The 14,375-nt window shown below is 42.0% G+C and overlaps 1 protein-coding gene across 1 annotated transcript in view; it reads left to right on the forward strand.

Annotated features, from left to right (window-relative positions):
- DYNC1I1 (dynein cytoplasmic 1 intermediate chain 1) overlaps positions 1 to 14,375 on the forward strand; it is a 189,979-nt gene that overhangs the window by 42,871 nt on the left and 132,733 nt on the right. Inside the window, exon 6 of the mRNA XM_065627742.1 lies at positions 497 to 612. Coding sequence (XP_065483814.1) covers positions 497 to 612 — 116 coding nt within the window. The remainder of the gene's footprint in view (positions 1 to 496; positions 613 to 14,375) is intronic.

The raw sequence follows: 14,375 nt of genomic DNA on the forward strand, positions 1-14,375 counted from the left end.
CACCTGTAGAAGGGATAATCTCCTTTGTAGAAATTACCCACCTTGCAAGTTAAAGGCTCTATTATTGCTCTCAGGTGAACATCTGGCAGTTCTAATCCAGCCTGGTTTACACCCACTGTACCCTTTCCAGTATTGTGTATCTCAGGCTGAGGATTAACTCTTTTGAGCAGGCAGAACATTGCAGTAACGATGGTATGAAAGAGAATCTTGTTGCGTGTTACGAGGGGCACAATCAGGTCATTTCTCTCTCCCATTTACAGTCCCTCTCAGTAGTATGATCTGGAGGTTCAGTAACCGTACTTTATTACGGCAAATGGTTCCCAGGTTATTTTTCTTCACTGCAGTTAGGTACTTGTCATGCAGAGTGTATTGTGTTTTATCTTAGCAAACACTGAAGTATTTTTTTTACCCTATTCATAAAAGCAAACACTCTTGTTCTTGCTTCTGATTTACATTTAACACAACTAACCTTTTGATGTCATGTATTCCATCTTAGACGCAGACTGCACAAGCTAGGGGTGTCAAAGATTACCCAGGTTGATTTCTTACCTCGGGAGGTGGTATCATACTCCAAGGAGACACAGACACCTCTTGCCACGCATCAGTCTGAAGGTAAGATTGCTATTATTTTTTTCAAAAAAACCCATTTTCATAGAAAATAAATATTTGAGTAAGAGTTAAAGAATGTAAGAAAAATAGTAGTAAATCATAATATAGCTACCTTTCACATATTTTCTGCAAGCCAGGTATTGTTTATGTGATTAATGGCTGTTCTGGTGAGAATAATTATAATAATGACTTTAAATTCGGGTGGAACCAAACTACTTCTGCCTTACAATGGGCTGTGCTTAGATAACAGTATAATGAGAGCATATTTTCAAATAAATCATTACGAATATAGTTAAAATGATGCTTTATTCAATTTTTCTTGGTTTCTCAAGGAAGTTATTCATTCTGTGTTTTGTAAAGAGGCAGTGACGGGAAGCTGCCCTTAGATATTTGGTCAGTGTAATTGTGTCCCCCTCCAGTACATGAATCTTAGGAGAAGTTACAGTTTAGTTCTGTGTGCTGAAAAAGGAGGTTTACATATTTGATGTGGACAGTCCTGCTTTCTCTCTGCTGACAGATACATATCTGTATTCATGGAACTCTTTGTTTGCTGTTTGGCTTTCCTGTTGACAAGTAAACATGTGGAGTAGTTAGTAGGGCAGTGCTGATCTGTCTGTTCCTTAGACTACAGACTTGCCAGTGTTGTACTGCAGAACACTGATTGCAGGTCAGTTGAAACCATTTAAACTGAATGTAAAAATGTACGTTAGCCTGATGTAGTTTAGACACTATAACAAAGCAGGTAGAAGAAAAACTGAAGGCAGTCTTGACTCTATTTTTTGCTGTTAACAATGAAGGATGAAGAAAAGTTCAACAATTAGGTGCTTTCCTGCAGCAGATAGCGTAGAACTCCACCAGGCTCCATACAGAAGAAGATTCATATATGTTGCAGAAGGTGTGCAACGAAATCTGTCTAAACATAAGTTACTGCCAAGGAAGATACAGTGATAAACATAGCCAGCTTTTTTTCTGCAGCTGGGTTAGCAGGTCTGCCTTTACAAAACCAGAAATGAAAACTGCTGAGCTAGATACTCACATTCTGCTTTCCCAGACCAGAACTTTACCCCAGTCATCTCGTCTGAAATAGCACCTTCAAGCGTATACAACCCTGTTCCTTGGATGCTGCTTCTTAAGCAGCATGTCCTGACAGCTTTGCCTTCTCAGAGGGAGAGGCTGCCTCAGAAGCCTCCCTGGTTCAACCCAGCTAATCTCTGCTCGCCTCTCTGAGGACTGCTGGAGCCTTGAGAAGATGGGGTTTGCCCCCGAGGCCTTGCCTTGCTGGCTTGAGACCAGTAGGTGCTCAACCCTGCGGCATTATCCTGGAGTCACTGTTATATCAGATGGAGGTGATGCCCTTCCTCCCTGACACAGGGCCTCTATGGATAAGAGCCTATGGATACAGGGAGTTGGAGACACAGCTTTGATGTCTTCACCTCTCTCAGGCCTGCAACTCCAGCACTTAGTAGCTGACATGCCTTTCTAAACAGGCGAACCTCTCTTGGTAGGAAGCAACTTCTTCCAAGAAGTTCTTATTTTTCCAAGGAGTTCTTCAACTATTACAAAATCCTTTTCTTGGGTAGACAAGAGGGCAGTCACCTACCTTTCAAGGAAAACGAAAACAAAAAGAAAACAAACAAACAAACAAAAAACCCCAAACAACCAAAACCAACAGTGTGCTGCTATGGAGCCTGGCAGTCAGGACAGCAAGCTCAGAGGGCAATGTGGCTTGTCTTCGTTGTCTCTTGTTCCTTACTTGGATGAAAGAAGTGCAAACATAAAAAGTGGTGGACTTTAAACTGCCTAGGCCAAACCTGTGATGGGAAATGTCAAGTGGTGATAAGTGGTTTTGGTGACTGGATTTATTATCTTTCATATTCTCTGTGTCATCACAGTCAAGGAAAAACATCAACAAAAGTGAAATTTTAATACTTAAACACAGAGAAAATACCACCCGATCACTTCTGTCAGATTTGCGGTGAAGGGAAAGTTTAACTTACATTTCCTTTCAAATCTGCTGCTGGGAATTCTCTGCACATAACTTGGACTTTAATATGGCCCTGCATCAGTAAAGGAGAGCCAGGAAACCTTGGTTATTTCATTGAAATGGTATTTAATTGGAAACTCTCTAGGGGTTAAATAAGCTCTGTGATTTTGGTCTCCCAGGTCTGACGGAAATGACTTCTCAGGTTTTTAATCTCTCGAGCCTCTTTGTGAATGTTGAGCCCTTCATACTGTCACTCGAAACATGAACAGCAAACAGAGGGAATTCCTCAGGCGAGCAGTTTTGAGAAGTCTCTATGCTGTTTCTATGCATTCATGTGATAAAATATAGCCATTATCTTTTCAATATAAATTGTTCAGCCATTACTATGGTTATGTGCTCAGTTATTCAGTGTCTGAAGCTTTAGAGTTTGAGAAAAGAAAAAAGGAAACCACTTATTTACTTAGATAAGTCTGACTTCAGCTTTCAGAACTCACTCTTTCACTGCCTGCCTTGGACACTGGAAATGTCAAAATGTGGAATTTTAGGATGAGATTGTTATATGTTTGCTTCTGGTTTGGAAGATGACTAATGAAGGGTACAGCTGGATGGAAAGACCTCTCCTGTATGATTAAGCCACTGGAAGAGGACTTTGAATCTGTTCAAAGTTCTGCAGCTTTTTTGAAATGTCATTATCGGGTTTTCTGCACATTGTTTCTCTAGAAAGAAAGTCTGAGGTACCTTAGACCTACTGCTGTTCTGGAGTTCAGTGAATGTAGGCCTTTGTGGTAATGGCTATTCCCCACCAATCCTTATAAAACTGGTAAAAGTAGACCTTCACTGTGGTAAGTACAGTGTGGTGCCAGAGAGCCAGATGCTATGAGCACTGAAGTCTCAGCTTGTCAGCTGCTAATTTTAGAAGAAATAATGTGGCATTATTCTTCACTGTATAAAAACAGATTAACTTCTCTTTTCAGACTAGGTAAATCACTTTATTTCAGAGGAATAATGACATGTCATTTCCCCCACCCACTCTATTATTTAGGGAGATGTGTATATGCATCATTCAACCCTTTGATCACGAGTACCTAATTCTTTTGCTTTATTTAGGTCACAGTAAGCTTCAGCCTTTTCTATTCTTCCTTGTAGGATGACTTCAAAAACACCCAGATCTTGGCTCTGGAGCCTGAGAAAAAAAGTGCTCTTTACTTTTCCCCTCCTCCTTCTATAATTGGACTTGAATTTAGGTATTCATAGGCACTGAGAGACATTTCACTTGTGCTGCTTTTTCCATTCTGGAGTTGATTAAGACCTAGACTATGCCAAATGTTTTCTGAGAGGTCTCTGTGACACATTCGTTCACTGTACAGAGACTCTCACATCGCCCCAGAATGGCAGCCCCATGTAGCCTGGGATGGTTGCATGCTCCAAAGCACTGCAGTGCTGCCCTTTGCTGAAGGCACACCTAGGAGAAAGCAGGAACAGGAAAGCCATGGCCTGACCTCTGCCCAGAGTGGATCCCACACTGCCATACAGTAGTGCAAGGACGTCTATATGTCTGTCTACAAGCTGCCTTTGCAGATAGGAAAACAGCCTACACATTTGACTCTGCTGGATGCCCACCTCAGCTCCAGCTCACTGTTCTCCTGCTCTCCAATGGGCTGGAAGGTAAAATCTCAGTGAGGGAAATATCACACTGTACCTGCACTGAGAAGGGAGAGCATCCTCTGATCTGGCTTCCCTCAAAACCAAGGGGGGCAGCAAGAAGGTGAAGGTCTGTGAGCTCACTGGCTTTGCTGACCAGTGTCAGGAATGTTGTTATTCCTCTTCCATGAAGCAGGAACTGCTTCTTCATCAGTAAAATGAGATACTATGATTTTTCTGGCTTACCAGACTGTCACTGCAAATAGGTTAGTTTGAAATGCATTTCTGAAAAAGTAGTTCCCGTATACAGGGGAAGATCGGACTTTCTAGAACAATGGAGGTCCTATGTACTTTACCTCTTTATAATCTTCAAAAGATAGTTGTTCATGTGAGGAAGACAATTATGTTATTATGCTCACCTCCTGAGCAGGGTAAGCTTATCCTAGATCACAAACGTTTGCCCAGTTCTGGCAAAGAACGCAATTCAGGCCCATGCTCCACCTGCTTATCTGCTGTACTCAACTAATGAGGATATTTTGGCTATTAGGGAAAGAGAAAAAATAAGCCCTCTACTCCATTTGGAAGTGGACTGGAATGAAGTGGCAAAACAGAGGTGAAACTCCAGACACTTGGTTGGGTTCTGCATCTCTCTGACACTCTAATTCTCTGACCTAATGTTCCTGAAAGTTATCCTTTTTAAAGCGCTGAAGGAGGAGAAGAGAGTTCTGCTCACAGTCCAAGACTTGTGAGACCAAGACCTGCAAGTTTAGGTATTTGTTTGTGATACCAAATGTAAGTGACTACTGTAGGGTGAACCAAAACTCTCTCTAGGTGCCATTGACTGCATGGGCTCGTTCTTCACTGGCTAGCTTGATAGCAGAGCACTTCATGTAGGCACAATAATGTAAGTTTCTCATTATTGAGTAAACTGCATATGACTAAAAGTGTCATACACTGACACCATGTGAAGGCTGTGTCCTACTTTGAGTTTTGGTAATCAGATGAGGAGTTACATGTGATTAGGACTGAGAAGCCCCCATACTGTGAAAACAAGTCAGACCTCTGGAAGTTCCATGATTAAATCCATAGATAAAGGTATTTTCACTTTGATTGTTAGGAACTGAGATTTCCAGGTTTAATCAGTGTGGAGTTCTGGCTCTGTCTGTCCTGTAAGATAATGCACAGCAGACCTCTAGCACAGCAAATTCTGCACCAGACCTGCTGTGTCTTCCCGTGTCTGAGTGTAGCTCAGCTCTAGCTCTGTGAATGCATGCTGTACTTAACAAAAGCCGGTCCCAGAACAAAGCGAGATCATACTTGAGCTTTCTCATGCCCAATCTGTCTAGAGCTCATGGATCAGAAGCTGAGGGTTAAGTTAAAGAGCTTATTTCAGCTTTTCCCTTCCAGAGAATCTTAGAGCTCAGATTCAGTCTGAAAAGGGCAAGTCTGGACCCATTGAATGGAAATGCAAATGCACATTTGTGCATCACCATGCACGCAACATATGCGTCAGGATACGTGAAAATATGTGTGATGGAAAGGCACTGGACGTAATCGGGGCGGGGGGAAGCAGAGACTCTCTGTTGTAAACAAAAGGTGGTGGAAAGCAGAGCAGAACTGGCATAGAAATCACTACTCAAAAGAGGATACAATCTAAACATGAATCAGTGTTAAAGCAGAAGTTCTGTTTTTAAAGAGACAGAGCCTTAGTATTAGTACTAATGAACACTAATTTTGTAAGAAATACGATGGTCTGTCCTATCATGTATCACTGAGTGGTTTTAGTTAGCTATAAAAATCTAGTTTGCCTTTTCATCTCAAACCTTCATCCATCAGGGTCATACTGTGGATCTCAATAGCTGGCATAAACACTCTAATTCAAGACCGCTTTGTTTGATTAAATCAACAAAGCTTATTTTGTACTGTTGTACCAGACTGTACAAGATTGGATGAGACTAGAATGAAGCAGAGGAAAGATTTGAGGCATTGCACTGTATAACAGTCTTTCAGTAATTCCCCTTTATGCCTGTCACAACTGCATCCTCTTTGCTAAATATCGAGATTTCAAAGGTGGCATATTTATTTATTTTTCTAATTTAAATTGGGCAGAAAAATCTTTCCAAGTTATTCAGGCAGCTCCCTCTGGTGTTTAAGCGATGAACCGACGCGTCATTGCGATGGGATGCTGGAGGTGAGGGAGGGATGCTGGTGTGACCTGCAGCAAAACACTCCCCCCATCTTTTGTCTGAGGCAAGAACTATATTTAATAGAAGATACTTGAGTTGTAACATTGAGCAGCTGTATGAATGTAAGTGCTGATGAAAGAAGTGTGAGAAGAGACAAAGTTGAGGAAAAAGATACCATCTAGAAACGCTTAAAAAGCTTTAAAAATTCAGTTACAGGCATTATGACAAAAATCCAGGGGAATAATACACTAGTGAAATCAGCTGCAGTCCCTTGTTCTTACTGATCCCTTCTTGAAGTACAATTTGTAAAGTACAGTTTGCTAAAACGCATATTCTCCAGGACAGCCGCATCAGGCAGGTACCAGGTATGGTGGATCTCTGTTCCACTCCTTGCAAGCTACAGACATTAGGTGTATACTGATAAAGGTTTTCTTCACCAGCTGGCTCGTGATAATTTTATGTAGTACAGAATAAGGGCTTGGCTTTGAAAAATGTGTTTCTGTGGTTTTGGTGTGCAGAATAATGTATTTGACACTGACAAGGGTTTCTTCTGGGAGGAAGAATGAAGAGGCCGTAGTCTGTGGTCCTGCACAGTTTGGTGTTTGAGGGCAGGAGGAGACATCAAATGACTAATCTCCTGAAATATGTAGCATACATGGGCTAAAATAGGATTTCTATAAGACAATACCACTCCATTCCTAAAAGGTGGCCTGTTACATCCAAAGTCTGCTGGTATATTTATCAGTGATCATTGCTGCAGTATTTGTTCCTGTTCCCTGTCTCTCCTCCCAGGTCCTCTCTAAAGACTTCTGGAGAAGGGTTTTTCTTATAGTCAAGATGGTTTTCAGATAGTTTTCAGCAGAGAGCCTTCTTAATACTAAACTGTTTCGAACAAGCAGATCTGAGAATTTATTAAGCATCAGTAATTCTCAGGGAATTATCTACTAAGAACTGATTTAACAGAGGGAAGATTGGCTCTGGTCGCACACAGTAGGAGGTCTGTGGAAGAAAAACGCTTTAGGGATCTTACACTTTGTCCCTGATCATTTCATTACACAGAGACAGAGTAATTGGACTCTTTGCAGCTCCTCCACAATCCTAACAAAATCCCGGGAAGGTCTCCTGAAAACCAGGACCACATGCATGGGAGTTTCCTGCTCCAAAGTGGCCCAGGTCTTCTGCAGAACCTGGTTTCTCTTGTGTGAGGTAGCTCTGCATTAAATGCAAGCCCAGGAAACATACCTAATAGTTATTTGCAAGGCTGGAAGGAGAACAACAGACTTGTCACAACTGCCCCCACACCTTCTCTAAACCATTCAGGCTCCAGAAGATGAGGAACAAACCAGAAAGGTTAACTGCCTTTCTCGATGAAATGAGGAACCAGATTTTAGGCTATGGCTGCCTTGGAGGAGATTGGTGTGCAAGTGTCATTCTGTGAATGGAAGGAATACCACTTCAAAGCCTCTGCAGACAGCATGGAGAAGAGCCGTGTTCTACCTCCCTTCCTTGCAGATCCTGCTTGATCCTCATGGATGATCCTTCCTCTGTGCTTTTGAGCAAGTGGATCCCATCCACCACCCAAGACAGAGGAGGCTAGTCTATCCTACAGTAAACCAAAAATGTTGTACTCAGCCCCTTTGTGTGGAACCCAACCTGCTTCTTTAGTTGGCAGTGGGAAATCTGTAATTGAATACGATCCTGGTACATCTGGTGTCACTTGGTGGAAAACAAGAGCTCTGATGTTAGCAGCCTTGACCTCAAGCTCCTTTAACTACCTGCAAGTCATCTCACAGTGCCTTTGACCCGTCTTTGTGTCCTGACATCTGAAACTAGCAGTGATCCATGAATTCAGAGAGAAGCCCTGTAACACCTGTATGCAAATGGAATCCTTTGTTGGCTGGAAATGAAAACTTTCCTCTAAGTCTTTCCTCTCTGGAAAAGATCCCAGCCATGTTTTACACATGAACAACTGCTGTATCGAGCTGATTTGTTATGTGTTCCCCTCAAGCAACCAAATAGTTCTAAACTTATTTGCAAGTATATCACTATGTTACAACTGAGCTTTAACATGAAAACAGAAGGAAACTCACTAATGAACAGCTCTGTGGTGTCTTTGGTCAGCAGACAGTTTTTCTCTATTTGCCATTTTCACATGTTCCTAGTTCTCATTTTAGCATATGTATCATTGCAGTTGTATTTGAATATACTTTGAATTAACAATGTGTTGTACATATTCCAATGCTCAAATCAGAAGTTATTGATATGAAAATGTAAAAAGGGGGAAAGCTGGATTAACAGTGCTTCTAACAGAACAATGAAGACACAGCTTTTTGTTTTCTTCAGAAACAAAGCATGCTTTTTCCTGCCACGCCTGTAATTCCTTATTTAGCCTAAAGGATGGTGCCTATTCAATATATACCAGAAAACTAATGCCTAGCTCCTTCTATTACATGTTTAGTAACCTTTGGCAAACTCTGGCTTTGTAACATGGACCGATCTCCGCTGGAATTGAAGACAAGATTAAGAAAAACGTGCATTGCAGAAGTAGCAGTTATTAATCCTCAGTGGTCTAAGTAGCACTTAATCTTTCTAATCCTGTAAGTAGATATAAAATTAGGGCTGAAATAGACACAGGCCATAATGTGGAAAGCCCTTCATTAGTAGTGTTAAAAAGATGTACAGAAAACAAAACAAAACAAAAAAAACCCACCACAACTGCTCTGTTACTTCACACTTCTCAATTTATTTCTTGGCACTTGTGGCTCAAAGAAAGGAAAAATATGCACATGTCAAAATCCCCTCCTCTGTTTTAACCCACACTGCTAATGTACTGGGTCAAAAATTATGCAGCTGAAAATTCTCCTGTTCATCACCTCTCTATCTTCAGTTCTATAGCTGAGCCACAGCCTAAGAAGCTGGCTGATTGTGCCCCTCTATAGTCTCTTTTAATTGGCTCATTTTCATAGGAGAGGCCACCTGCCTTGGCTGGAGGAGTGTCAGCTGCTTGCCCTCAGACCAACTGGAGAGGGAGCCAAATGGCTGGATTGGGTGGAATGAAGAGGGTTCTCCACACACCACATTATTACCCACCATAAAGCTGAATGGGGATGCACCCCAAGCTGGGTCTTTGTTCACCAAATGCATCTTCACAGCCTGACCCCAGCACCTGGGCAGAGCCCTCCAGTGGCAACCCTGAGCTCCCCTTCTCCCTCCCAAGAGACACTCCCAGGGTTGTGTAAAGCCATGCTGCATTTATGGTAAAGATGAATTGTAGATCTCATCTGAAGTACTTGAGAATCCCTCTTTCAACATCAGTGGTAGCTGGATCCTTTCCATAGAATCCTTTTGCTTGCTAACACACATTAAGAGTTACTACGAAAACTGAAGAAAGCATCTGGATGAAGAAACTTTTAATGAAATGGATATGTCAGTGAAGTTAAAGTCTCAGTGTGAATTCCCACTGGCCACTATTAATAGAAGATGGAATTCTCTTTTGATGCAATACAATAGACTGTCTCCACAAATAAGTCACTTTTCAGCCAGACCCTGGCAGCCACTTGCCCATCTATCTTATTTTAAATAAACTTAGCATAATTCACTCTGAGCCATAATTAATTTAGATGTATGCCCTGGCCATAACCTCCAAAACAGTGCTTGCTCTTCCTGCAAGTGAATGTCCTACTTAAGGCCCACAGGAAGTAAGAATATAATAGTTATTCTTCTAAAATGTGTTACACTCGAGCCATGAAGTTTCACACTTACTTTAAGCCTATAACTGCATGTTGTTGCTGTGGATACTCTTTTCTTTTTTTCTTTCCTCACCCCGCTCGCCTTCTGAAGTTTGCCACATCAGAGCTCAAAATGGGTCCAGCTCCTCTAAGTTCAGCACAGGCAGATCCCTGCACTTACGAATAGCCCCACTGGTCTTGGTAGCAGCTGCTGGATTTTGAGGACTCTTTCAGATCTCACTACTTGGTTTGCAGGTGAACTTTTTCTGAAGGTCTGTCCCCAGCTGCAGAACTGGAGAATTTTTGAAATTTTAGCCCTTAATCATGGTTGTTACATGTTTTGTTTCTAGTTTTCTCCACCCAGATGTTCAGGTTTTGCTCTCCCTCTCCTAGGCACCAGATAGTCAGCAACAACATGCTCAAAACAACCACTCGTCTGCTATGAAACACAGAAAGCACTGAAGATTTTGCCTGTGACTGCGTGAAGAGCTCGCTGTGTGCTGAGGCTGCATCACAGATTATGCGCAGGTTGAGAACACAGCTCAAACCATCCTTCAGAAGTGGAGTCCCAAAATTGCCTTGACTTGTTGACTTCACAAATGAAAGCTGGGGGATATATACGTTGTGGTGGGATGACTTTGGTTGCCCACCCAGCCACTCTCTCACTCCCCCTTCTTGAACAGAGTGAGGCAGAAAATAAGATGATAAAGCTCATGGGCTGAAATAAGGACAGGGACATCACTTACCAGTTACCGTCATGGGCAAAACAGACTTGGCTTGGGGAAAATTAATTTATTGACAATTAAAATAGACTTGGGTGGTAAGAAGCAAAGACAAAATTGAAATAACACCTTCCCCCCCTCTCCTTTTTCCCAAGCTCAACTTCACTCCTTCAGTCCCAACTGCAATATCTCCCCTCTGCCCAAGTGGCACAAGGGGATGGGGATGAGGGGTTGTGGTCAGTCCATAGCAGCTCCTCCCTGCTGCTCCTTCCTTCTCAGACTTTTCCCCTGCTCCTGTGTGTGTCCTGCCCACTGGCTGTGGTCCTTCAGGGTAAACCTGCTCCTGCATGGGTTCTCCATGGGCCACAGTTCCTTCAGGAATATCCATATGCTCCAGTGTGAGGTCCTCCATGAGCTACATTGTGGATATCTGCTCTTGCATGGTCCTCTGCATGGGCTGCAGGGAAATACCTGCCTCACCATGATGTCTCCGCTGGCTGCAGGGAATCTCTGCTCCAGCCCCTGGAGCACCTCCTTCCCCCACCGGCTTCTTTTCTCACGTTGGTGCTCACAGGGCTGTTTCTCACCTTTTTTTACCCCTCGTTCCTCTCTCTACAATGTGATGTTTTGCCTTTTCTTAAATATGTTTTCCCAGAGGCACCAGCAGCATGGTGGATGGGCTCAGCTCTGTCCTGTGGTGGGTCTGCTGTGGAACCAGCTGTGTTCAGGACAGGGCAGCCTCTGGTCTCTTCTCACAGAGGCCAACCCTGCAGCCCCTCCAATACCAAAACCTTGCCACCTACAACTGATACATACACGTATTCAGAAAAATTGGTAGCTTAGTAGCCAAAATTCAGATGTTTCTTGTCTGACAGGCTTGGGATCAAGTCTTTGGTTTGCCAAATAGGCGAATGCTTTAACGAGTAAATTGTTGGGTGATTTGGGGTAAGTTATTTGTTGAAGCAGGCACCAGAGTGTAGTGTTTCATATTCTAGCCGAATATTTCTTTATCATCATGACATAGGACTGATCTGTCTGTATATCTAGAGCAGGCATCCTATCTTACCTTGGTATTTATGGATCTGAGACAAGGGTTTAAAGGTATTGGTTAATTTGGGTCCCTCTTGTGTTTTCTGGCAATAGAAAATTTGGTGATAGTCTCCTTACTTTGGAATATAGCTCAATCCATTGCTGAGGATGCTGAGAAGCAGTAGATGCTTGCCTATACCAGAAGTAGGAACTTGAATCTGGTCTGGTCAGCTGTGCAGGCTGTATTTTTCTGGTGGTGATCCCAGGGAATGATCCATGATGCCTGTGCTAAATGGTGTGGATTGAGTCATCTCACTTCCCGTGTTAAAACCTCAGGATCTCTTGGAGCAGTCAGTTGATCCCACACTGCTTCTTGCCAGGCTCAAAGCATACTGTGGTATCATCCTGTCAGCTTATATGATAAGACAGGACGAACTCTTCTTGCATGCATTTCACAGCCTTCTTACCTGCGAGAGTGAGACATGCAGGGATTCATTTGAAGGGATGACTGAGGCCAAGAAAGCTGAACCCAACGCAGCCTTGTGAAGCAGGATATGGACCCTAGCCCAGACTGTCTTTCAGTCTGTGCCCAGGTTTCCAGACCAATGGAACTACTTGATTTGGTCCAGATGTGAACTGGGCTTGATATAACATGCTTACAGTTTGGACTGATTAGTAATAAGGGTCTCTTCTTTTTTACTCTTTCCTAGATTGCTTAACGTGGAAAGCTTGGATTCAGGGCTGTGGATTTCCAAACAGGCAGTGTTCCTAGGAGTTAAGCACTGAAATGTTTGCATAAATTTTAAAGATGTAAGAGTTGCTAAGTTAAGACACAACAAATTTACATCTGCATCTCAATTATGCAGTCATGAAAAGTTGTCCAGTGAAAAGTGAGGGCCGTTGGGACAGAGCAACGGAGTAAATGTCAGGAATCTTATCTTTGTTACAGTCTACATGTGTAATTCAGATCAAATCACTAACTGAGCTACAGTCACTGCAGAGACATAGGTATATCTCTTCATTTACTCCTAGTGGAGACCAATAACCATTTAAACATGAACTAAGTGAACTCACAGAAGCCAAATTTACTAGGATTTTTAACTGTCACAGCTATCTGATCTGGTAGCATGACTGATGCTAGTATCCAAGCTAACTAGTTACATCCTTCTTTAGCTAATTCAATATTTCAGTGTAATCACATGCAATAGCTCTACTGTGAGAGACCTAGCCTATTTGTGTAAAATTTGTATGGTCAAAAGAGTGAGACAGACCCTTCCAGAAGGCAATTTACCTTACCTATTGTATTTATCATGACACTGAAATAATTACCTTCTATTTGTCCCCTTCTCCATTTCCTACAGGCCTTAGCCAGTACATTTAAATTATAAGCTTCATTTTTAGATGGTTGAGGCTAAATGAGGTAATTCTCACAATTTTGTGATGGGAATATGGGCAAATGCATTATGCGGTGTTTATCTGTTAACCCCTGAAACAGTTCTGGGACTATTATTGTTGCTATTTCTTTTTTTTCAGCTCCTTCATCTCTTAGCTATTCTCCTTTGAAGTTGCTTGTTGTGCCTGTGTGAAAGCAAAGTGAAAAAGCAGGCATCTTGTTTTCCTCTGAAACCTATGTAATTCATGACAGCACTTCTACAGCTGATATTTAAAGGACAGCAAACAAATAGAAAAATGACTTTGCCATTTTGTTTCTTCAGTTAACTAATGTTTTCAAACTAGTAGGAATACTTCATTGTGTAGACTCAATACTACAGCTTATGTGCTAACATTGATTTTGATCCATCAAGTTAATTTTTGTATTGTGTAGTTGCTCAAATGCATGTTTCTGTCACATTTTGCTCAAGGCATGTGCCTTACAGTAAAGACAGAACTACAGCCCATCAAATTCCTTGCCCAAGGAGCACTGAGCATTGAGTGGATACAGATCTAAATCTAAGATTTATAGCACCGTGGCTATGAAATGGACAAAAACACACGTCTGTTTGCTGAGGTGTATATACACTTTTGTCTCCTCTTTCCTCACTTTCAACCATATCACACAGGTTGTGGGACTGTTCATTTGATGTGATATTTCTTGTATCAGAGAGTCTTGGCGAAGTATGAAAAATTAATACCCAACCCTTATGTATTAGCTATGCAAGGAATATGTTTTCAGACCTAATTACTGAATTAGTTAGTACTAGTTTACAATTATCCTTAATAAGTCTGTATTAGGAATGGTAAGTAAAAGTAACTTTTCTGTTTCACAGTTCATCCACTTGAGATAATTTAGTAACAAAGGCTCATGTTGCAATCAGGGAAAGGATTCCCACTGGCTTCAATGGGAGCTGGACTGGGACCAAAATTAAGTGCTTGCCATGAGTCTAAATAGTTGGCATTGTCACTGACTCATCATGTGAGCCCTTCAGTACATAGTAGAATCATTTTATTTGGATTTGATTAAACATAAAAGTATTTA

Source organism: Caloenas nicobarica, chromosome 2 (genome assembly GCF_036013445.1).
Source record: "Caloenas nicobarica isolate bCalNic1 chromosome 2, bCalNic1.hap1, whole genome shotgun sequence".
Taxonomy (NCBI): domain Eukaryota; kingdom Metazoa; phylum Chordata; class Aves; order Columbiformes; family Columbidae; genus Caloenas; species Caloenas nicobarica.